The 24714-nt window shown below is 44.8% G+C and overlaps 2 protein-coding genes across 3 annotated transcripts in view; one reads left to right on the top strand and one right to left on the bottom strand.

Moving 5' to 3' along the window:
* Positions 1-71: 71 nt before the first annotated feature.
* On the top strand, positions 72-8048 carry LOC147033642 (YY1-associated factor 2-like). The gene is made up of 4 exons (XM_085871715.1): positions 72-204; positions 5515-5643; positions 6586-6750; positions 6838-8048. Exons 1-4 carry the CDS (start codon positions 179-181, stop codon positions 7124-7126), a joined length of 609 nt encoding a protein of 202 aa, XP_085727841.1. The 5' UTR covers positions 72-178; the 3' UTR covers positions 7127-8048.
* A 2456-nt stretch (positions 8049-10504) lies between these two features.
* The window catches only part of RBBP5 (RB binding protein 5, histone lysine methyltransferase complex subunit), a 29986-nt gene continuing 15776 nt past the window's right edge, over positions 10505-24714 (bottom strand). The window contains exons 7-15 of one of the 2 annotated variants that reach the window (XM_085871703.1): positions 24632-24714; positions 16375-16528; positions 16207-16278; positions 15959-16076; positions 15814-15883; positions 14711-14816; positions 14401-14527; positions 12497-12676; positions 10505-11006 (exon numbers count right to left, since the gene is read on the bottom strand). The exon at positions 24632-24714 is cut by the window's right edge and continues 37 nt beyond it. In XM_085871703.1, coding sequence (XP_085727829.1) covers positions 10972-11006; positions 12497-12676; positions 14401-14527; positions 14711-14816; positions 15814-15883; positions 15959-16076; positions 16207-16278; positions 16375-16528; positions 24632-24714 — 945 coding nt within the window. In that variant the 3' untranslated portion in view covers positions 10505-10971. Of the gene's footprint in view, positions 11007-12496; positions 12677-14400; positions 14531-14710; positions 14817-15813; positions 15884-15958; positions 16077-16206; positions 16279-16374; positions 16529-24631 lie in introns of both variants that reach the window. The other variant, XM_085871702.1, reaches the window with a different exon arrangement.

The following is a 24714-nucleotide window of genomic DNA, read 5'->3' as shown; positions in this document are numbered from 1 at the left end:
GGTCGAATGATCATCACCCAGCATGGAAACGTCGGCCGCTTGGTGCCGGAAGCCGATTGGCTGCCCCCCCAAGCACGTGGGCGGGCTCGCTGCTTTCCGATTGGTCCAAGGGCGAAGGGAAGGAGGGGCGGCGGCCCGTGCTGCTGCTGCCTAACGCCGCCGAAGGCGTTCCACGGACATGTCAGACCGGCGGGTCGTCTCCAGGTACGGCGTTCGGTCGCGGAAGATTCCCACGGTAAACCGCCTTAACTGCCGGACGGGGCTGCGCAGACATCTTGTCCGGCGAAGCGTCTGACGCGACGATAATGAGATGCGATTGAAGTGCGTGCCTCCCGCGCCCCCTTCCCCCTGGCCTGAGGGTCGCACAGAGTCCCGCCATGGCGTTGTCCGTGGTGGATGGACCCGCGCACACCTCATAGGGGACCGGGTTTCGCCGTTGCCATGACGCTGAGGATTTATTTTGGAGGAGATAGAAACGCAACGTAGAATGAATCTGTCCGTCCACTCGGTGGCGAAATCTACTTATTACGTACGTGTCAGACGAAATAATTAAAGCCTGCTGTTAGCCTGACGGTTAAGACGGCCGTCTTTAGATCTTCGGCTGCCGAGTTGGAAGCCCCCTATGGTACCCATTGAATGAACACCAGGCGGGTTGACTCGGCCCGTCGTCCCTTCCGAGGTCGGCAAAACGAGTTCCAGATTCCTGGGAAGAATGAGCCGTTCGAGCGTCCTGGGTCGGAGGTGGTTCAACTCCCTCTCTCAGCAGCCCTGTGCTTGTCTTCAATAAAATCAGTGAGATCTTCCATGAATTAAAACACTGGAGCGTAAACTCCTAATTACTAAATCTGGTGGTTCGCAGTTAAGTGTTTGGGAGTGGGGGTTAGGGTTGATGTTGGTCATGTGTAGTGCAAGTCCAAGCGGATGAGAGAAATTTGGAGCAACTTATTGAACTCCTCAACTTTGTTTGAGAAAGAAATGGAGAACATGAAAGTCGTTTATCGAAGATATGGATGATGACATAGTGTCTGATTTCTGGTGACATTCATGATCAGATTTCTCCAAACATCCCTGTCCTGCAGCGCTTTGCCACGGCTCTGGCAGACGCAGCTTGGTTGCAGCTTGTCCATCCAGCATGGAGAGTGTCTGCCGCGGAGCGTGTCTCTTATTCCCTCAACCATGCCAAGGTAGTAACTGGAACTGCTGGCGAGCGAAAACTGCACCACGGTACCCAACACCATGGTTTGTGATGGCAATTCAAGACTCCTTTTGGTGTCGGCACGTAACCGAACCCACCCGGTGCACGAGACGTCATGACTTTTGATACTCTTGTCATGAGAAGTGAGGTGTTCACCAGAGCCGGCTGCCGAGCCACCGTTGAACGACGAAGCAGACCGAACATCAGCAGCTCGTTCGTCGGTTGGAGAGCCATTCGTGACTGGACCGGCCTTCCTGAACGTGTCATCACTGATCCCTCTGTACAAACTTTCAAGAACACACTCGATACGTGCAGACAGTCTTCAATTCAACACTTTCCATGCGGTCACGATCAAACGCAAAGATGGGATGACTCCAAATGACAACATAGATTAGATCCTTCTCTTCCATATATCTGATGATTACAATTGCAAGAGTGGGGTGGGTCAGTTGTGCTGTAATAAATAAATACATAATAAATCAATGATTCAGAGTGATACAATTCCACCTGAACCTGCTTGTGTGAATATAGGAGTCGCATTTGATATGCGACTGGGATTTGGCAAAGTAGACCCAAATTATATCTTCAACCAGGGTGATTGAGACCCGAGCGATTGATGGAGCCGGGGTGGTTGAGACCCGAGCGATTGACAGAGCTGGGGTGGTTGAGACCCGAGTGATTGATAGAGCTGGGGTGGTTGAGACCCGCGCGATTAACAGAGCCAGGGTGGTTGAGACCCGAGCGATTTATAGAGCCTGGGTGGTTGAGATCCGAGCGATTGATCGAGCCGGGGTGGTTGAGACCCGAGCGATTGATCGAGCCGGGGAGGTTGAGACCCGAGTGATTGATAGAGCCGGGGTGGTTAAGACCCAATTTTAATCCAAATTGGAGGTTTTCTCAGATTTCCCCATCTTGTGGGGGTCAGAGTTCAGAGGTAAATGGGTTCACAAGCATTGGATTAAGTGCACATTAAAACTCCAGCTGAAAGGTTTCCACCTGCGGATAGACTGAGCACAGGTGTTTTACTGTTAAGTCCGGACAGGCAGGGAGGGGTGTGTACCTCTGTGGTCTAATCACCTTGTGTATATTGGTTGTACAATGTGCTCGGTCGTGAACAGACACATCCCTCACAACCATTCACAGTGTCCCTTGTGGGCAAATTGTTATATTCATGACGACCCGTGATATTATCCACGAGGGTGACAGCCAGAGCCGGTGGACCAACCTGTGGTGTTTGCTTGAACACATGATGGACCAACGTGGCTCGATTGGGTGTTTTCTTGTGTTTGTGCGAAGTACGAATGTTACTTTAACCCTTCCTAACGCAACCCTCTTCCGTGCAGGTTATTGTGTTCCCTACCCTCCTTTTCCTGTTCCTTCATTCCCTTCCTTGTGTCCAGCTGTGGTTCAACGAGTCAGTACGTCACCTGATCCCTCCCAGAGCCTCGACCTTGTACCAGAAATAATATGGGGGATAGCTCGGTCAACTTCACACACAAACACCACTGACCTCACGTGTTATGAACACGCTTACGATTCGATTAACTGGCAACGCAGGCACTCCAACATGCACGCGTCTATCCCATTTCGTTTGGAAGGTTCCGCTGAAGGTCAAGTTTGCTGTTGATCGTGGGGAATGAAGATCATGGGCCAGGATGGGAGACGTCATGGCGTAATGGTGTTCCGATTCCTGTGTACCATACTCTGTTATAGAGTGTGTCGGTGCTGCCAAAGTAGTTTCTTGGAAAAGGTTATACTGGGTGGTTTGCCAATGCCTTCCCAGCAGGAGTTGGGCCACGAGTAGTTTTGCCCACTCTTCGCGAAGGACACCACGGGATCTTCAACATCCACCAACCAATGCCAGAATACGGGATTCCTGTTTAACGTCCATCAGAGGAACGGCACGAAAGTTGATGAATCACCCTGTCTGTGAAACACTGGTACGACAGATTATAGCTGAGTCGGGATTGAAATCCATGCTGGACAGCTTCGAGGTGAGTGCGCGTACCTCCAGCTGATGGTGGTTCAGCACCTGCTTGACGCCTTGGAGGAAAGAATGGGAAGAACGGTTTCTGGAATACGGTTCTGTGAACAGGGGAAGCGTGTAATCACAGTTGCGGTGTGTGGTCACAGCCTGGATTTTGGAAGTTTAACTTGGAGGAGGTTCTGACCATCGTCTGACCATCCGTGACAGGCAATTTTTGTCCGTCGTACAAGTGGAAATCTCATAAAGACTGGCTGAAGGGACAGGTCAATCTTACTGCCTGAACCGTTTTATAATCTGAACCTCCGACGGAGCTGATCATTATCGTGTTAAGAATCTTTATACCCGACGACACCCGCGTGTCGGCGAAAACTACAACGAAATGTAATGGTATCGCACCACACACTCACAGTACGAGAACTACATTCACTTGTCAGGCCATCAAAACAACAAGGTCACAATTAAGCATATGTGGGGCAACTCATTCAGATAGATGAAATAAACGTGTCCTTCAGCTAAAACAGTAAATAATGAAATCTATTTTGTTCGCTATTACGTTTCATTAAGACCAAAATGGTCTCTGCATCCACGTGTTCTGAGAACACAGCCTTTCAGTGATCAATCGCTCGTTGGGAAGTCACGCGAGGCAGCCAGCACGATTTATGGGCATGCGACTGACCGGTTTGGTTTGTGTTTTCATCTTCCTCAAGTTTGAGACATTACACGTGATCCATTGTATCGTAATCAATTGTTAATTTTCATGAGTACGTGTGATGGCTGGTTTCGGTTAGCCCAGTGGGATGAGGTCTGAAGATCTGAAAAAGAAAACAACTTACTTGTCCCATGATCATTGGTATCTCCCGCAATGAGACCGAGTCTTTGGGCCTCTCACTCTCTCACCGTAGAGAGTTCGGTGGTCTGTCTTATACGGTCTCTTCTCTGGTCTCACCCCCCCCCTCTGTCTGCGATTTGTCCCCACCATATTTCCACAGGGCGCTCAAGGTCCGCCAACAACCCCCTTCTGGTAAAACTACCAAAATCACGAATCACTGCTCACCTTCACTCTTTCATTCCTCTTTTTTCCTGCCTGTGGAATAAACTCCCTCACTCTATTCATTCCCATTCTTTCCTCCAGGCCTTCAAAACAGCTGTTCACCACCACCTCTTATCATCCCCCATCCAAATCCTCGATCTTTTCTACCCCCGTTAATCCACCCCAAGCCCACCTCCTTCAAATTCCCCGCTTTCCTTCCTGAAAGTCCCCGTGATGTCCATCTTGTGTATACGCCGTGTTCCCCACCCCATCCCTCTCCCTTCCACAGATCTCGTAATGTCTCTGTTCCCCACTGTTTTGTCCTTCCCACTCCCACCCCTCGTCTCATGCCCCCCCCCCTTGCTGTGCGTTGTGTGTTAGCTCTCGTACGAGCCTCGACAAGGTATACAAAAAAAAAAAAAACAGGCTTGAAAGAAAAGTTCATGGTGACTCATGTGGAGGAGCCGAGTTAAGTCACGAGGATTGAGAGCTTGACTAGAAGAGAGGCGGTTAAAAACAACAATGCCAGTTTGAAGAAAGAGTTCAAAGTGATGACTATCTGTTTGGAATGCCATTAAACTTTCATTGAATAACCATCAAGATGATCTCCAAAATATTTTGTTGGAAACTGCCGTTCGGAGAAAAGGCCTTACTCACCTTGAAAGGGGAGTTCCGTGCACTCCTTATCGATCTTCGCTGGATGTAGGATAGCCCGGTTTATCTCCCAGGGACTCGTTTGTACTCTGTACGAACGAGGAGGAAACCGAAGAAACCCCTGTTCTTGCTTCCTGTTCATATGTTAATAAAGGCGAGTGAAAGAAATGGACACTCGTCTCGAAGTCCTGGTGCTCGCTCTTCGCTCGTCAGATCACGCGAGCGACTGTGTTGTACACCTTACGTCTACTGGAACCACCTCGCAGTGGATACCGAGTCATGACTGGGTGACGTTCAAGCACAGAGACGGGTTACGGAGTTGTCAAGGGGTAATGACACGTTATGGAGATCGTGTGGGTAGAAGATCTGCTTGGTATTCCTATCCGAACCCACTGTTCATTCTGCTGGGATACCAGTTCAAAAATTCCTTTTACAACGCTGATTTGGCCATGGTCGAATGACATCATTGCAATTCACAAATGGTAGGCCTCATATCCTCATCATGCGTACATTTTATACACAAGACGTTAGGATGAAAGACCAGCATGGTATATTAAAATGAGTCCCTCTCTCTCTCTCTGTCGTTTACTCCATCACACCCACCCTCGGTGACCCATCCCGCCCCCACCCCCCTGCGTTGGCGAGTAGACCAAAACGCTCTACAAAACCCCAGCACACAGACGATGGGTTCTGGGACTGCAGCGTCTGCACGTACCGGAACAAAGCCGAGGCGTTCAAGTGCAGCATGTGCGACGTTCGCAAAGGGACGTCGACCCGGTGAGTACATTCTACAGGTTGTGCACTTTTCAGTTCGGGTACTGCCAGTGGTGTTCACACCTACTCTAGACCTTGGTCAATTAGACTTGAATTCCAGGTGATATCAATTAACTTGTGTATTTCAAATTTTACATTGTGCACCTTTTAATGATTGTTTGCAAGGGGGGGGGGGGAATTCTTCCTTATATTACATCGTCATCGCAGTTTTGGAACCTCGGCCTGACACGTGCTTTAAATTTGTCTCAAGTTGAAACATTGTCTGTGGTTCAATTAAAAGTAAAGAGAGAGTACATACAACACGTGACCCCATGCAGAATTGGGGAACAAGGGCACAGACGGTGAGCGGCCCATTTGATTGATCGTCTTGATGTAAAATGCCATAATATTGAAATCAAGCTAAACGGAAGGTTTTAAAGCTCCAAAAAGGTGATTTGTGTTCTCCAGTGTTCAAGTAGATAATTAAATAAATAAACCTTTTCGGAAGTTAACCGCCGTTGATGCAGCATCTTTAACACCACCTCATTTAGCACCTTACATTTGTTCTTCCTGCCAACTGTGTGCGCCCTTTGACATCCTTAAAAAGTTTCTCGTTTGAATTATTTTTATTTTATTTGATCGAGAGACAAAAAGACAAACTAAAGGAAACAAAATTCTCACCGCTCTCTGCACATGCGTGACCGACCAGGAAGAATTCAGAACCAAAGTCCCGCAAAACATCGACCATTTGCTTAACCCCGCTTTTCGCTTCGTGCACGCGGAGTGATCATTCAAATCTCTCGCAGACAGTCCGTTGCGCCTTTTTGCCCAACGATGGGTGTACTTGAAGATGAGTCGAAACAGAGATGTGCTCACCCAACCTTGTGATTGTTACTAACCAACCGATTGTGAATGTATTTCATTTGTTTTCTTCTCTCAACCCTCACCCACCCCCTAACCACAAAGCAAACCTCGCTATTCACAGCTAGTGGCACAGCAAGTAGTACAGCAGTATTCCACCACACCACCTCCAGCCAAGAAGGACAAAAAGGAGAAAGTTGGTGAAAGGGACAGAACGGAGAAAGACAAGGATGCGCTGTCGCACAACAAAAAGAATGGGAAGAAAGTCAGGTAAGGCATGCAACGCTTGTGTATAGCAAAGTGGATTATTCTGAACTGAACCTTTAACTAACGGTGCGTCTCCCCACGGGATCTCAGGCCTCGGTTAAAGAACATCGACAGGAAGAGCGCGCAGCACCTGGAGGTGACGGTGGGAAGCTTGACGGTTATCGTGACGGACTTTAAGGAGAAACCGAGGTCTGTACCCACCTCTGCATCATCCTCACCCCCACCGGCGTCACTCTCTGCCCACGGAAGCGGCACTCCCTGCTGGGAATCTCTGGGACAGGTGCCGGCGGCCATGTCCGAGGCAGCAGGCGACAGCTCCCCATCCATGCCGTCTACGCCCAAGATCGACGTCCCTCTGATGAACGGCGATGCCGAATGAGTGCACCCCAAGGAGCAGCGAGACGGCTCCCATTGTACAAAGCCAGAAGCTCACCCAATATTTTAAATGTCTGTGCAAGTTTGTCGTGTCACAATTAACTCGATCGTCGTTACAAGTTGATAATTATCCACAGAGAGGAAGCAATCTGGGCGATGGAGCGTCCCAGGCACGGAACGCCACCGCACCGATCGTCATCTGCATCATGCAGTCATCCACTCTGCCGAGTTCTTTCGACTCGCCCTTCGCTGCCTTCACAGTCATGGACGCCCTACATGATGATGTATTCAACAGTGAGGAGTCTTGTCCAAGTCATAGAATGTCCTGCCCATGTACTGAGAACACCGAGGAACCCAAACTGGTCATCCTCTTCTCGCAGGGACAAAAAAAAAAAAAAAAAAATGCACATACCTCCCAAGTTATAAACTTCGTAACGCCGCTGCTACCGGCAGCTTCCAATATCAACCGTCTTACGAAGGCAGACACAAAGGGACGTTCCAAGCCATAGCAGGTAGATTGCAAAATGACCGAAACCGAGTGTCCAGATGTCATCAACAGAGGTTTATATGGAAGATAAGATTCGAATGAAACACTATCTGAAAGTCGTAGAAAATATATTTTAACGATTCTTTCTGTTTGTTAATTTATTGAACAAATCGTCTAAAAAAAATTCTTTGCTTGCAGACACGAGCGCGTTTGTTTGTTTGTCTTTTTAACCAAGCACACTCCTGCTGTTTAAACGTCCATTGTTCACGTTTCAATTCCGCGCAGTATAATCGACGTTTGTAAAGAGAGCTATTTGCATACCGATGGACTCGGTTTTTATTTCCTGGACGACTGGGATCCGGTTTTCAATCCCACTATAATGATTTGTACGTACGTGGCTTTTAAATACAGTACGATTACCAATCGGGATGGAATTAAATGTTTTGCACTTTTTTTTTTCCCCCTTTTTAATTCAGTGTCAATTGTTTACCAAGTCATGGATTTTTTTTTAAAGAACAAGAAGAAGAGGCATAGTTGAACGTCTATCCGCTTTGGGTCCGAGTCGGTTCCAAGCAATGATTTTGCCAAACACCTGCTGCTCGATCCATGGGCTTTGAGTGGCTGGAAAAAAGTTCCCAGGACAGGGAAAGCAATCCGAGCAGCCAAATGGAGGTCCACCCGAGGTAAACAAGACCTCGCAATCATAACACAAGACTGAGCATTTGACATTGCAAGAACCTTGCCAGGGTATCTAGATTACCGTAGATCTGCGTGCAGACTCGCACGTGTTCCAGGAGTCTCTCCCTTTGCTCTGCGAACAGGTGAGGTCAATAATGACTTGTTGGTTCGATTTGTTGTTTTTTAACTGATCAAAAGCTCATTGAGGAGTTTGTGCATCTCATGTTTGACAAATTACAATCACACAACAAGCCAATGCCAAACACCTGTGCTGTCTAGGATTTGAACCTAAAATTTCAATGCGAGTCATGGGATTGGATGAGAAAGCAAGTTTATCGTCTGCACGTAACCAAGGGAGAAGTAAATGGCATCGTCCAAGTTGACGGGAGGAGTTGAGGATAGAAAAGATCATGGGTAGGGATAGAGGATGAGCCGATAGGATTCCGTTGAGAGCGAGCTGCCAACTGCGTGATTGGAGGGACTCAACAAGCCAGAAAAGAAGGTGGCCTTGTATTCTACAGGCAGTGAGGTTGGAAAGCAGAGCAGGAGACGGCCCAGACCCCTCACTTGACATTCAAGACCTCCGACAGGAGAGAAGAGAAGCATCCGCATATTAGTATTGAGCGTCAAGATGATCGGAGATCAAGGTGTTTGAGCAGAGGAGGCAATGTCACTTGCAATGATGGACTTCAATTATCACTGGAAGCTATCCAGCCTGTCATTGAATGGAGCTTTTATTCCACCATTCAAGCCAAAGGGAGCAGAGGGCAAGTGAGAGCAGCTGAGCAGGATTTGAGAACATGGGCACCGACGCAATCGGATCCAGTCGACGAGATAGATTCAAGAATGACCAGAATTCTCTATTCCTTCTCGGGTGAAAACATCAGTGTGTTCAGGTGACAGGTTACAAATCAGTACGTTGGGGGCAGAGGGATGGGTTGGATACCTGACGTGGAGCAAGCATAAAGTATTCAGAGCTCACACCATTGACAGACAGACATAACAAGGTACCACTAGTACTCCAAAGATAGATAGATTGGGTTTTCCAGATGTCACCTGACATGCCTGTAAATGGACACACTTCGTTCGTGTGCAGCACAAGACTGTGGGGTAGCGTCATTGGCTGAAGGCGTGGCTGCGCCGCCGATGAAATCCCCTCTGCTGTTTCGGGCAGGAATTTGGAAGTTGGCCATGCTGCCGGCGATGGCTTGCCTACTCTTCGCGAAGCACCACGTGGGATCTTTCATATCCACCGAGAGCTGGCAGATGGGAAACCGGTTTAACATCCGTCTGGGGGACGGAACACACATTGATGAATCGCCCTGCCCGTGAAACACCGGGATGACGGTTTTATAGCTAGGTCGGAACTCAAACCCAGGCTACACAGCTTCAACGCGAGTGTGCGTACCTCTTGGCCATCCCTTTATTGGCACTGCCTGGGTATGTGTGTGTGTATATATATATATATATATATATATATATATATATATATATATATATATATATATATATATATATATATATATATATATATATTCCCAGCAGAGTCAATATCATTTGCAGAGGAAACATGTGCCAGCAGGATATGCTTCGAGGTATGCACACCTGCCTGAGATGTCTATCCTGGGTTTGAATATTGGCCCAGCTTATAAACTATCATCCTGGTGTTTCACAGGTAAGGAGAGAGGTAATGTGTGCAACGTCCATCAGATGGACGTTAAACCGGTTAGTCCCTGTGCTAGGATTAGTATATGGGCGTTAAAGATCCCACTGTGTCCTTCACGAAGTGTAGGCGAATTATCTCATGCACCCTGATCAAGTTACCAAGTTCTTTAACCTTCAGGGGGCACATCATATGTAGAAACAGCAGTGCCATGCCTCCTTGGTGCTAAATGTTTAACATGTGGCTCCATCTTCACAAGACCCAGGCCGTGCAGGTGGGGAAGGGATGAAATTGCTCGACTTCCGCAAATTAGCAGATTTGTCTCAGACTTGGTCGATCTGAGACGACACTCCCCCCCCGCCCCCCCAAGCTCAGTGGTTGTGCTCGTCTCATCTAAGTCTTGTGTTATGCCTCATGTATTCGTGTGTGCAAAAACTCGACTACGAGCCTTAAATCATGTTCGAAAGTGCCAATAAGAAGCTCTGATGTACAAAACACCAAAGGATTAAAAAAAAACAAAAAAAAAATCGTTCTGAGGAAGCAGGAGGAAGATATTACAATTCAAAATGTATTTAATATGAAAATGCTTTTTCTATTGTAATCCTGTACATCCGGTCCTCAAAACCCTTTGCCAAGTCACCAAAACAAATCCTTTTTTTTTTTTTCGTAAACTTTACATGAAACAAGAGGCTAACGAGCAGGAATGTTTCTGTAAGTCTTCATTTATCACGAGGACACCTTGGTATCCGGGCAAAGGATATCACAAAACGTCCACGGAGCCCGTCCGAGGGACGCGGAGCTCAGTTGGAGCAGGAAGTGAAAGGAAACCGGCGTTGGTTATTTCTTGGAAACCAAACTAACCTTTTTGGCTCCACTCTCCAGTCCAAACTGTTCACCCTAACAAGAGTGCAAAGGGGTGCCTTGCATTGCTCGATGACGAGGCCGCAAGCTCTGGGCGGCTGCGATTGCTCCGACTTAAGTCGACGGCAGCCGTCGGGATCTCGAGTGCGAGCACGTTTCGTCACTGCCCACAGGTATTTATCATAATGTCTGCTCCTGGAAAACAAGGTGATGCAGCATTTTCAAACTACTATTACAACATGATGAACTATCAGAAGCCCTGGGTAAAAAAAAAAAATATATATATATATATACCATGACATTAAAAAATGAAAACAAAAAATAATAATAAATAAAAAAGGAAGCCTTCTGTTCTTGGCCTGGTTGTTGAAAGAGCTCAAAAGTGGAAGATTTATTTCTTAAGAGCAGAGAAAAAATTTGTGGGAGCGATCAAGGTAGCGGTCTGCCCATACACCACCCAGGTTCAATTGTTTTTTGATTTTTTTTTGTCCAATTGAAATAAATAAATAAATTGCAATTTTCTCATAAGTTTGCGTTAACTTTCACTCAATTTTTTTTTTCCCCTCTCTCCAAGGAGCGTTTCCCTGTTTCGGGGTGGGACGGACAGCACTCGCCTATTCTCGATATGGACGCGAGCGGATACTCGTGGAAATGCCACGTAATGCAAAATGTGACTTCAACAATAATTAAGCACTGTCCCTCGGTGTTCGCCTTGATTGCTGGTTTGTGGGATCTTAACGAACATCAGTGAGAGTACTTGCTCAAGAGAAGACCACATATAACTGACCATGAGAAAAATACAGGTTTAAGCATTCGGATGTTTGCTCGTCGTTCTCTGTCTCTGTCTCTGTCTCGGTCGCCGGCAGTCAGGTCGTGCCATCCCTCAGACATTACTGGACTCAAAGTTACACCAACGTGTGTCGGTAGTGAGATCGCGTTCAAAACGACGTCCGATTCACAATCTCATGGAATTGCTGCTCTCAAGTGATCGTGAGTAGCCCAACTGTGTTAACGAACGATCCTAAATCGATCATCGTCGTGATGCATAAATACATCCATCCATTGGGACCGTACTCTGTGCGGAGCGTTGATGCTGCCGAAGCAGTCTCCTTGGCTACTGGAAACAATCCTGGACATGTCGCCACTCCAACACAGGATACCAGCACGCTGGAAATCATTTTACCGACCTCGGAAGGATGACAGGCAGAGTCAACCCCACCTGGCATTAATTCAACAGCCAGGTGGGATTTGAACTCAGGATCCGAGGATCCCAAGCCCACCACCCTAACCATTAAGCCAACACCAGGCATAGGACGCATAAATACAACGTTAAAATAAAATTAAAGATGAAACAACGTTTAATTCACGTCTTGCGAGACGTTACGTGACAAAATTAGCGATTGGAGCTCAAAAGGTCAACAGTAAAACCAAGCCAGTACCCTTTCCTATAAAACCTGAGGAAGAATGAAAGGTTTTGCTGGAGGTAACCCCCCCCCCCCAAAAAAAAAAAAAAAAATAAAAGACCTGCACCATGGTTTAATTCCATGGCCCGCATATTTAATGGGTGGATCTGTTTTTCCATCGATCGTCGGATACGTACCTGCGCTGCTCTCATCGTTTGAAATAGGCTCCCCACCCCCTCCGCACTTCATCAGAACTGACAAAAGGCACAACATTATACGTACCTGGTGCTGGATCCAGGAGATCCCTTGCTTTTCCAGACCCGTCAAACGTCCGGTTTTTATCTCCTTTGGAAGCCTTTGACTTGTTCGGAGTGTTATCCTTGCCTTTGACGCCTTTGGGTCGGCCGGTTGGCTTCCTCTTGGACTTTCCATCTCCCTTCACGCATAACAGTGGGTGCAGTTCTGTCAACACACACAAAAATTAATTAATTAATTAATTTAACAAGCTCAAATGAGCTGAGATCCTCGTTCTCTTAATGATGACGTCATAAAAACGAATATGACATTGTGATGTATCAGCTTTGCGATAAATTCTCTGTGCTAATGCCCGGCTTGATTTCCGCAAACAAAATTCAAACAGCTTGCCTCGTTTCGGAGATAACGGTATAGGCGATTTCCATGAGCGGCGATATTATGACGTCAACTTTTTTTTTCTAGGAAGAATTTCCAAAATCGGAGATGGTTCCTGCCTGCGCGTGGGCTTTCTGCATATACATGGCAAGTTTCACGAAGATCCGATGAAAACTCTGGGTGGTGAAACAAAAAGTCAAAAAAATAGGAATGACGTCATAAAAATTGATATGACGTCATAGTGATGCATCATATGTGCGGTAATTCATCTCTGCTAATTCCTCGTTTGATTCCCGCAAACAGAATTCAAAAAGCTTGCCGAGTTTCAGAGATAATTTTTTAGGCGATTTCCATTAGCGGAGATATTTTGACGTCACAACTTTTTTTCTCGGAGCAATTTTCAAAATCGGAGATGGTTACCGTCTGCGCGGGGTATTTTTTACATATATATGCCAAGTTTCAGGAAGTTTCGATGAAAACTGTAGGCTGTGAAACAAAAAAGTCCACAAGAAGAACAACAACGTGAGTAAGACTTGGAGATCCTCCACGAGGATCTAAAAATTCATCCACTTTGTGGAAGATGGTATAACATGCTCCGCGACACGGAAAACGAGGTAACATGCTTAACGGGGAAATGATCACAAATTACAAAAAGATTAAAAAAAATAAAATGGAAAATTACGAGATGCAATTATTTTATTTTAATTTTTTTGTTTTATATCCTTACGCTGAGCTTCTTTAAAGCATCAATTGCCAGGCTAAAGAAGTGGGGAGAGGACCGAGCACAGGTGTGGGAGATGACGAAGCTGTTGTATTTTACAAATGAAGGATGACGAACTGGAATGGCACTCGGTGGAGCGCACACCTCCGCCAAGCTGAGCAGGTCACGTTTCGGAGCCAACCGATAGGCCGGATCTGGATCCAGACCTCCAAAATCGAGCTGGTGATCATCACCGACCCAACTCGTCCGGCAAGTTTCGTTCGAATCTGTCCACAATGTGTTGAGATATCATGCTCTGTCTAGCTTTTGGCCCTGTCATTGTTGAAAAAAAAAAATCACTGAAATCGAAATAAAATTAAAAATTCTCTCATCCGAATCTTCACCAAAGTCTAATCAACGAGTCCTCATTACTCACCAAACCTGTTCACCAAGTTTCGTCCGAATCGTACATAAAATTTGACGAGTCCTACTCCCGGACATACAAAACGGGCAGACGAGGGTGAAAACAGCCTCCGTCCATCTTCGGTGGCAGAGGTAACAAATGCGTGAGGGAGCCCAACAATGCGCCGCCTCGGGGCACACGTGGCACTCGACTCATGACATGTTATTAGCAATGAAGTGACAAAATAATTTGATCAGGTAATGATTACAAAATTACACAATATTATATTATATTCTGCGGGTTCTTCTTCCCATTTTAGCAGCTGCTCTCAAACCACCGCTCAGTCACAGACGGCAAATTATAGTTGTACATGAAATACAAAAGAGCAGATTGGTATTATTTTTGTTTAACGAATACAAATAGAGCACCCAGGTGGGAAGGTGCTCTCCACACCTTCTGCTTGGACCCCTTGCAGTTCAATGTTGGTAGTCTTGGGCTTTTTCTTTTTGGGAGACTGTGTCCCATCGGTGGACAACTGGCGCTTCCGTTCTTGGCCACTCAACTCCTCTCCTGTCGTCGTCTGCTGTAAGAAAGGTCGATCAGAGACGACGAGGTACAGAGCGGGTGACAATGGCGGTCGGTTCACTCGATGCCATCATTTCATTAAAGAAAAGCAACAACATGACGGTGAAGAAGTGGTATCGATTGTCGTTTGAAGAAGTACACGAGTCAAGCTTGTGCTTGTCAAGGTAAGTTATAAAACCTGCAATGCATCCGGTGTGGGTCCGTATGGGTTTTCCTCTGGCTCCTCAACTTCTGGAGAGATGGGTAGGTAGAGGAGGGCGTCTGGGTCCTCAGTCTCTTCATCACTGCAAAGAAAGGGAAGCACTCGTGTTGGGAGGGTCACCCCTTAAAAAAACAAAAACTACCAAGTTGGGAAACTACTCACCAGTGTTATACTGCAAATACTATGACGTCATTACCAATTTAGCCCACCTTCTTGTGGTGTTGGGCCTGGGAGGGTTTGTGGCCCAAGTCTTTCAGGAACAGGCCAAGCCGGGCCTAATGTTGAGTCGGAGCACATTGTGGCGACCAATTTGCAATTTGTCCAGGGTGTGGGAGATAACTCACCTACCCTTCATGACGACTCACCGTGAGATCTTTAACATCTCCAGCTAATACCAGCAGACGGGACACCCGGATTAACGTCCATCTCAAGAGACGGCGCACATATCGATGCAAGGCCCGGCCAACGAAGCACCAATTGTACAGTGTTCAGGTCAGGAATCAAACCCAGACTGTGAAGCTCAAAGATAAAATTGTGCTTTTCGTTGAGCTGCATAGTCTGGGGGGGGGATTATCGTCCATGCACGGTAGAGTCTATCGAAGGGTACCACACGATGGCGGAGAGCACGTGTGGGACCCATTGATATACGATGGCACAGAGAAAACGCACTCGCCTTCCAATTCCAACCAGACTGGAAAACGATAGCTTTTCAGGCAAGCCTTTACATCACAAATTACATTGTCCATCGCACAGACGATAAGTCGGGTGTCCTGTCTGCCAGCATTAGTCGGTGAACGGATTTTGAAGCCTCGTGAAGGAGTTGCACATTGACAAGGACATCAAGAGATATAAACGTACTCTTACACAAGGATGTTTGGAGACGAGTGTACTTTTATGCAACGGCTTTGAACAACACGAAAGAAAGCGATAAAATGTCCTAACAGGGAAGTAGATGTCACAAATTAAAAAAAAAAAACAGCAAAATGAGTAGCCTGATGTAGGAGGTACTTTGGTGGGGATTGAGGAGGGAAAGACTACCGATGTCAAAGTGCTTTCATGGTGATCTTGCCGATGCCCACCTGCTGCAGAACGTTTGGATTGGATCGATGCTCGTCACATCCACCTCCTCATCCTCCAAGGCATCCGCTCCTGGAAGGAGAATATACCGTCAAGTATGCCGACGGAACAAACCGATAACCCGACGCGTTTCACGAAGGCCCGTACCAGCTAATTCCGGTTCACTTTTATCTTCATCCTCGATATCGAACTCGGACTCCTTTTCTTCGTATTCCACGTTCTCGTCCAACTCTTTGAAGTCGGGAGCGAATGCACTCCAGTTTTCCTGAAATACCGCGGTTTGGCAAACTCTCAGACGGTTAAACTCCCATCTGTGTCGGAAATCGGAGCCAAACCTAATAACCAAATAAAATCCAATGTTTCTAAAGATCTTGATGGCAGTCACCAACACTCACCACTTGGTTCTGTGCCCATATGGAAACGACTCCGCTCGATATCGACGCGATGATCGGTCGGACAGGATGCCACTGGTGGCACAAATGGCACCGAGGGACAAAGATCAAACTCCGAGCGAGTCACGGAACAAAAATCTCATCCCACAGGAGCGCGGAATAACTACTCACAGCGACGTCGAGCAGAAGCTCTCCACGTGTTCCGAGGAGGATCTTCACGAGGTTTCCGATGCTCTTTTCCCAAATGTACAATGCGTGCTGCCTGGCCGATCCCGCGCAGATGTACTCGCTGTCCCCGGAGAAGCAGCATTTTTTCCATGGCGTTCTGCAAGAAAATACATTTGCCAATAACTTATGAAGGAAGCAAAAGCATTTGTCAACAGCAAACATCATCAACATCATCATCATCATAACTGTTTTCTTTTTTTCATTTTTGCTCACGTGTCACACACATCACATTGGGAAAGGGTTAAGAGTGAATTTTTATAAGATAGGCTCAAAATGGTAACATTTGAACATTGATGTACAGATATTTTTCTAATTTTTATCCGAGGTTGTGTGTGGTCTAAAACTCAGAAAGCCAAATTTTTGATGCGATTGACCGATTCCCCACCGTTTGGGTCACACCCAAAGTTTGGAGATTTTGAGACCCTTGAAATTTTTTTCCATTTTCAAAGTGAATTATTTAGAATAACCATCAGTTGCCCAAGGAAATTACTTTACAAACTTATTTTATGGTTTGGGTACTAAAATATTTTGTACAAAAATCTATGGGATCTGGATGCTTATGGAGAGTGGCGCCACCTATAATCCCTTTCGGCAAACATTCACTTCAGACTTCCTCTGGCCATATTTTTAATAACCATCAAGGTCCCATGGATTTTATTAGTGCATAAGATAGTACAAGTACTGTACCATTATCTGAAAGTAAAACATTCATGGGACCTTGGTGGTTATGACAGTACAGGGGGTCTCAAGACCACTTCGGGCTATACGAAGCCCTTTTTCGAGCCACGCCCACTCCCATAACCATCCTGATATTTTGAAACTAATATCAAATGAAAGTTCCATATCTATACCAACAAAACCAATAGTAAAATCCGTGGGACCTTTTAAAAACAAACGATAAAACAGGTCCAAAGTTGCCTTGTTTGACAGATAATGTACATATCGATGTACATATAATTTGTCACCAATTTCCATCACTTGCTTCAGAAGTCCACTATATTCCATTGCCGATTCTATTTGAAACTGCAAAATATGTATGTATTATGAAATAAATGCTGTTTTGAGCAAATTTTGGCTTTTGTATACATTCTTTATCTTGAAACCACGTAATTATGAGATGCAAGGTGATTTATTTCATTTGTATTTGCTGCCTTACATGACTTTTTCCCATCATGCCATTTGTAATTTCCTTTTCTTTGTCGAGGCAAGATGAAAGAACATGTAAAAAAAAAGAAAGCTGAATTTATGTCCCCCCCAATCCTTATATATCATACCTGGTAAGTTACAATTAACAACATTTGTCTGCTTATAAATAGGTCAAAGGTTATCTGGGATTAGTAGTTTTGAAATCCAGCATACCATGTGTTTACTGTCTGTTCCTCTGTGAAATCAGCATAGTTATATCATTAGGCATTATGAATGTAGGTCATACTAATGCCACGGTGTCAGGGATAGCATGGCTGAGTCTAGTTCATGTTTAGTTGATTTATTTATATTTTGGTTTGTTGAATGAAAGCCAGTAGAAAAATGGGGTGATTTGAACATTGCTTCCTGCTGTTCACGTTCAGTCCATTATGGAAAAACATCGGCGAAATAAAATCTTATAGAAAAAAAAAATCCTTTTATTCATGCACCAATAAAAGTTTCGGCCTACTTCTCCAAACACATAGTTTTGCTCGACAGTAAATGCATCTTTTTGTTTCAGGGGACATGACTCAGCCATGGCATATAGATCGTGCATTTTCTACAATGGAAATCATGGTATTTGCAGCCCATTTCTGCCACGAAGAGCTCGCTCGCTAACCAGTATAGCATCACCGAATTCTGGAGAATGGAGAGGCTGTCAAGGTTTCATTCCTTCACTTGTGTGGAAAGGAATTATTCATTTGGCCCTGTACATCAGAGATCGAAGAACACCCAATTTCAACAGTTCTGTGCAAGATGCATCCGCCAACGGTTATCAACAATCGATGCCAGCTGATCTTCCAAAAGAAAGATTATGAAGATGCCAAGGCGTACATCAAACGTTTAGCATAGAAAAAAAAATGTCGACAGATTCCCATGGACCATCCTAAAAAATAGTCTGTTTCTTATAAACCATCCTACCCAAGAGTTACATAAATTGTATCCAAATATTTCATGGATTTTCTTCAAACTTTTCAGGAAAATAAAAGACTAATATCGAAAAAACATTTTTGGATCCTCATGGAGGATCTCTAAGTCTTACTCACGTTGTTGTTCTTCATCTTCTTCTTGCGGACTTTTTTTTTGTTTCACAGCCTACAGTTTTCATCAAAACTTCCTGAAACTTGGCATATACAGGGTGTCCCAAAAAAAATACTTTTCATCTGCAAAGAGGATGGTCATAACATATATTTTTTTAAAAGATAGATGGCTGGATAGAAAGCTGAAAGGTTGAAGTTTATTGTACCAATGTCAAAATTGCCACCAAAATTTTAATTTTTGGATAGAATCGTCGTTTTCTTTTAGACCACATGTTCGACGTAGGCTCCACGTTGTCCGATCACTGCCTGCAAACGCGTGGTCATGCTCTCCATCACTTTGGGAAAAGTTTCCTGAGGAATGTTCTGGATTTCTCAGTGGATGTTTTCCTTCAGCTGATCAAGAGTCTGAGGCCGAGGGTTTCCAGAGATCCTGTCCTTGAGATACCCCCACAAGAAGAAGTCTGGAGGAGTAAGGTCAGGGGAATACGGAGGCCACTCAACGTCTTCGTAGAGGGAGATAAAGCCGCCCTCAAAATGTTGGTTGAGAAAACGCCTTGTTTCCCTGGCTGTATGGGGCGGTGCCCCATCTTGCTAGAACCACTGGGTTCTCATCTGGATCAGGTTGTTTCTCCTACGGGCCTGAGTACGTAACTCAGGCAGATAGAATTCCTGAATCATTTCGCGATAGTTCCTCTGGTTTACCGTGCAAGTGCGTCCCTGGTCATCTTCAAAGAAGTATGGACCAATTATCCCATCCCAACCAACCGCCACCCACATGGTGACTTTGAGAACAGATCGAGGCACCAGTTCAGTTGATGCATTACCAGGATTTTCAGTTCCCCAGTACCGAAAGTTTTGCTTGTTTACCTCCCTGGACAAGTGAGCGTGGCATTCGTCCGTCATGTGAAGTTTTTTGAGGAAGTCTGCATCTTCCTCCAACTTTCCTGAGAACCAATTTGCAAAGTCGAGTCGTTTGCGTTTCTGTTAATTGGTAAGCACCGTTTCCGTTTGAATTTTGTATGGAAAGGCATGAATGTCTTGGCGAAGGATCCTCTGAACGGTGCTCTTATGAATGTTTGTCTCGGCAGAAAGTCATCGAATCGATTTTTTTTTGGACTATGAACGACCGCCTGTCTCACCATTTCCACATTTTCTTCACTACGACCTGTCCTCTTCCGACCACTGTGACCCTTGTGAAGGTCACAGATGGTTCCCACATTGGTAAACTTTGCGATGGTGCACTTTATTGTCCAAAAGTTTGGTGCATGGCGCAAGTGGATACCGAAATGTCTCGAGTAAAGACGTTGCACCTGTATGACACTTTTGGTCTGGTGCCAAAGTTCAACAATTTTCGTCCGTTGTTGTACGGTCAGTGTTGGCATTTTTCTAGCGCTTGCTTGGTATCAAAAAAAACTTCAGGGTCTCTGCAACAAGAAATGAAGCATTAGTGACAAAATTACTGCTTTTTTAGGATCAAACGAAGCATTTTAAAAGTTGTATTTTTTGGGGGACACCCTATATATGTAAAAATACCCTGTGAAGACAGTAACCATCTCCGATTTTGAAAATTCCTCCAAGAAAAAAAAGTTATGACGTCAAAATATCTCCGCTAAATGGAAATCGCTTAAAAAATTATCTCCGAAACTAGGCAAGCTTTTTAAATTCTGTTTGCGGGAATTGAACAGGGCATTAGCAGAGATGAATTACCGCACATATGATGCATCACTATGACGTCATATCAATTTTTATGACGTCATTCCTATATTTTGACATTTTTTGTTTCACAACCCAGAGTTTTCATCGGATCTTCGTGAAACTTCCCATGTATATGCAAAAAGCCCACGCGCAGGCAGTAACCATCTCCGATTTTGAAAATTCTTCTTCAAAAAAAAAAGTTGACGTCATAATATCGCCGCTCATGGAAATCGCCTATACCATGATCTCCGAAACTGGGCAAGCTGTTTGAATTTTGTTTGCGGGAATCAAGCCGGGCAATAGCACAGATAATTTATCGCAAACCTGATATATCACAATGACATCATATTCGTTTTTATGACGTCATCATTAAGACAACGAGGATCTTAGCTCATTTGAGCTTGTTCTACCTATCTCGGCCACATTCAAAACAGGATGGGGTTAAAGGAAACAAATAGATTTTTAGGATGGATGGCCCAAAAACAGATCAGACATTTAGTGAAAGTACTTTACTCTTGAATCAGCAATGGAATATAGTGGACTTCTGTAGCATGTGATGGAAATTGGTGACAGAGGCAGACCATGTACATGTCGTGCCCATATACCTGTACATTATATGAACATCGCTATGTACATTATCTGTCAAACAAGGCAACTTTGGACCTGTTGGCTGCTCTTAGAGCACCCTTATTCTGGACATTTCCATCTGTCTGTCTGTCCACGAAACTTTGGTCAAGCCTAGGGGCTAAACCACTCAACCGATTCCAATGAAATTTGATAGGTAGGACCAATATTTCTGGGAATCGTGTGCTTTCGAATATGGGACCCCTGGCCCTAGCAACAGCATAGCAACAGCCCCTTAAAGTGGTCAAAAAATCGAAAAAAAAAATCGAAGCTTAGAGTTCTGTGCGCAATCTATCTAGCTCCCTTCATGCCAATTTGCAGCCCTAACAAAAAATATTTGTAGGAGGAGATAGGTTTTGGGCGAGTACATGTCGAACATTTCAGAAACAGTTAATTGCGAATATCTCAAAGAAAAAGAGTCTGATGTTGATGAAACTTGGGTGAAATGTGTACAATGTGGCCAGCATGTACACAAAAATGAATGGTTGCTATGCACACCTCCATTGCTTAGCAACAGCTAAAATACTTTATCGTACATCGTACACTTAGTGGACTGTAAAACAAAAGTCAATACCTCTGAAACTGGACCTCCGAGGGACCTGTTTTTTTGTGCCCAAGGAGAATGGCTTACAGCATCATATAAAACTAGAGGGGGGGGGGGCACTCGGTAGAGTGCAAAACCTCCGCCGCCAATGCTGCTGGGTCACTTAAGTGAACCTGATATCCTATTCATTGTAGGTCAAAACGGATCAGACTCTACTGAACCACGATTGAATAAACGAAACTAGATCGACGCGCATGTAGAAATGCCAAAAAAAGAAATCGAAATTTTTTTGAAAAAAAAAGTTGCAAAATTTCCAATTTTTTTTTCTCTAACAATTTTTGGGGGGGGTTGGAAATCACTTAAAAATGTAGAAATGCAAAAAAAAAAATTCAAATATTTTTCAAATAAAATCGAAATTTTTTTGAAAAAAAGTTGCAAAATTTTCTGTTTTTTTTTCTCTAACAAATTTTTTTGGGGGGGGTTGGAAATCACTTAAAACATGTAGAAATGCAAAAACAAAAATTCAAATATTTTTCAAATAAAATCGAAATTGTTTTGAAAAAAAAGTTGCAAAATTTTCGAAGTTTTTTTTTGGACCAAGTCAAAAATCTAATGGCATGATCCTTGGACCATCCCTAATCCCCCCACCAAGTTTCGTCGAAATCCGTCCAGGAGTTTTTCCGTAATACTGTTCACAAACAAACAAACAAACAAACAAACAGACAGGGGTGAAAACAGTAACCTCCATCCATCTTCGATGGCGGAGGTTAAAAATAAAATCTTTAGCGAATAGATAAATGGAATTACCAGGGCTGCCATTTGTTGGAGTCTCTTTGGAAACATGCCTGAAATTTCACAAGGCGGGTTTCTGGGCACAAACTAAGAGGGCTGTGATAATCATATTTATTTTGCTAAATTGATTGATAGCATGTACATGAATACCGGTGAGTCGCGTCGGCCAGCTTTCCATATAGAGCGAGCAGCCATGTCGCCTACCGGCTTGTTTTATTCTTTGCTTTTAAAAGGTCCCATGGATTTTACTATTGGTTTTGTTAGTATAGATATGGAACTTTCATTTGATAATATTAGTTTAAAATATTAGGATGGTTATGGGAGTGGGTGTGGCTCGAAAAAGGGCTTCGTATGTCCCGAAGTGGTCTTGAGACCCCCTGTACTGCCATAACCACCAAGGTCCCACGAATGTTTTACTTTCAGATGATAGTACAGTACTTGTACTGTCTTATGCACCAATAAAATCCATAGGACCTTGATGGTTATTAAAAATACGGCCAGAGAAAGTCTGAAGTGAATGTTTGCCGAAAGGGATTATAGGTGGCGCCACTCTCCATAAGCATCCAGATCCCATAGATTTTTGTACAAAATATTTTAGTACCCAAACCATAAAATAAGTTTGTAAAGGAATTTCCTTGGGCAACTGATGGTTATTCTAAATAATTCACTTTGAAAATGGAAAAAAAATTTCAAGGGTGTCAAAATCTCCAAACTTTGGGTGTGGCCCAAACGGCAGGGAATGGGTCAATCACATCAAAAATTTGGCTTTCTGAGTTTTAGACCACACACAACCGAGGATAAAAATTTGAAAAATATCTGAAGACATCAATGTTCATGCGTGGGCCTATCTTATAAAAAAAAATTCACTCTTAATGTATGGGAGAGGAAGGAAATGGGAAGGGAAGGAAGACAGGTGGTAAAACAAGCTGGATACCAGCTCAAACACAGGAAGAAGGGAGACTGGGAACAATAAAAGGGAGGAGGGGAGAGGGGACAGTCAACTGGAACGGAAGGGGTGGGTTTGGGAGAAATGCTCATGAGAGTAGACAAATATCACGGATATGGATGGGGTCATGAACAGCTGTGTCGAAGCCCTGGAGAGAATAATGGGATTGAACAGACCGAGGAAGTTGGTTCTGGAGGTGAGAAAGAAAAGAGGAACAAATGATGAGGTCAGCAGTGAGCCTGGATTTTTGGGAATTTCACCAGAGATGGGTTACTTCCAGATCATGTAAAACCTTGGCAGGGGTGAGGGGGTGGGCTGTTGGCTCAATGGTATCAAGATGTGCGAGGTGTGAGGCAGGGGCGCGTACTCCAGAGTTGCGGATGAAGGCCATGTTGGTCGATAAATTTGAGATTTTCCAAAAGAAAATCACTGCATGATGAAGGATGCCCAGTTGCCATCTGCCTTTCGAGGACATCTTGGAGAGTTGATTTGCCCAAGAAAGAGCATGGCTGATAGTGAGGCCCAGGAGTTTAGGTGATTGAACTTCCTCAGAGGAATGTTAATTAGGTGAATGGGAGGGTTTGCCGCACGGTCCTTTCAGAGAGAGTGAGTGCGCGAGATTTCTCAGCATTGATACGTATTCCAAGTGCTTCACCAGCTTGTGAGTGTGTCAAGGAATCTGTGGCTTAATGGTGAGAGCGTCTGCTCTGACTCTGGGGGTGCTGTGGTTCAAACCTCAGCCGAATCATACCAAAGACTTCAATAATAGTACATGCCGTTTTCTTGCTTGACACTTAGAATTTAAAAGGATAGAGCACAGACAAACAATCGGTTGGGAATAATAGCACTGGCTTTAATGGGCCCTCCTGCATCAAAAGTTCCTTGTAAGGGAACTCGTATTATCTTCTTCTTGCGCATGGCAGCTTATCTGTCGGGTAGCTATCATTTTGTTGGGGAGCGACTATACTCAGTACTCATTTCGCTGACCTCCGAAGGATGACAGGCGGAGCCAACCCCACCTGGTGTTAATTCAGCAGCCAACGGGGCTCGAACTCAGGACCCAAAGATCCCAAGCAAAGCACCCTTATCACTATGCCAACACCAGACTTTACTCATATTATGACATCACACAAAGTCTGCAAAGAGGGAATAGGCTACTGTCTGCCTATCTGAAGGATGAGGGAGCTCACGGCAGAGGGTGGAGTCATCTGCAAATAGACAAGGGTTTTCTAGAGAACAAGTTGTGCTCTATATCTGTTAAGGTTCTGAAGTTTCTAGATGCATGCCATACGAACAGTTGTCAAGATCCTGGAGTTTCTGCAGAGATTCCCTACCTGTTAACATAGTTCAAGAGTCTCTGCACGGGTTCCGTACCTGTTCACAAGATCCTGCAGTTTCTGGATCGGTTCTGGCTCGCCCTCCTTCCCACAAGTTAGGATCTCGAGACCATCGTACAC

This window comes from Eptatretus burgeri, chromosome 2 (assembly GCF_056783735.1).
Source record: "Eptatretus burgeri isolate ZD-2024b chromosome 2, Ebu_testis_v1, whole genome shotgun sequence".
NCBI lineage: Eukaryota > Metazoa > Chordata > Myxini > Myxiniformes > Myxinidae > Eptatretus > Eptatretus burgeri.
This window is presented reverse-complemented; position numbering and strand designations above follow the sequence as displayed.

Bases quoted from the DNA above. Each gene is read 5' to 3' on its own strand.
- LOC147033642 (XM_085871715.1), top strand. From the start codon at position 179: ATGTCAGACCGGCGGGTCGTCTCCAG. The intron at 205-5,514 runs GTACGGCGTTCG...GTTGGCGAGTAG, and splicing joins GACCGGCGGGTCGTCTCCAG to ACCAAAACGCTCTACAAAAC. The intron at 5,644-6,585 runs GTGAGTACATTC...CTAACCACAAAG, and splicing joins CGCAAAGGGACGTCGACCCG to CAAACCTCGCTATTCACAGC.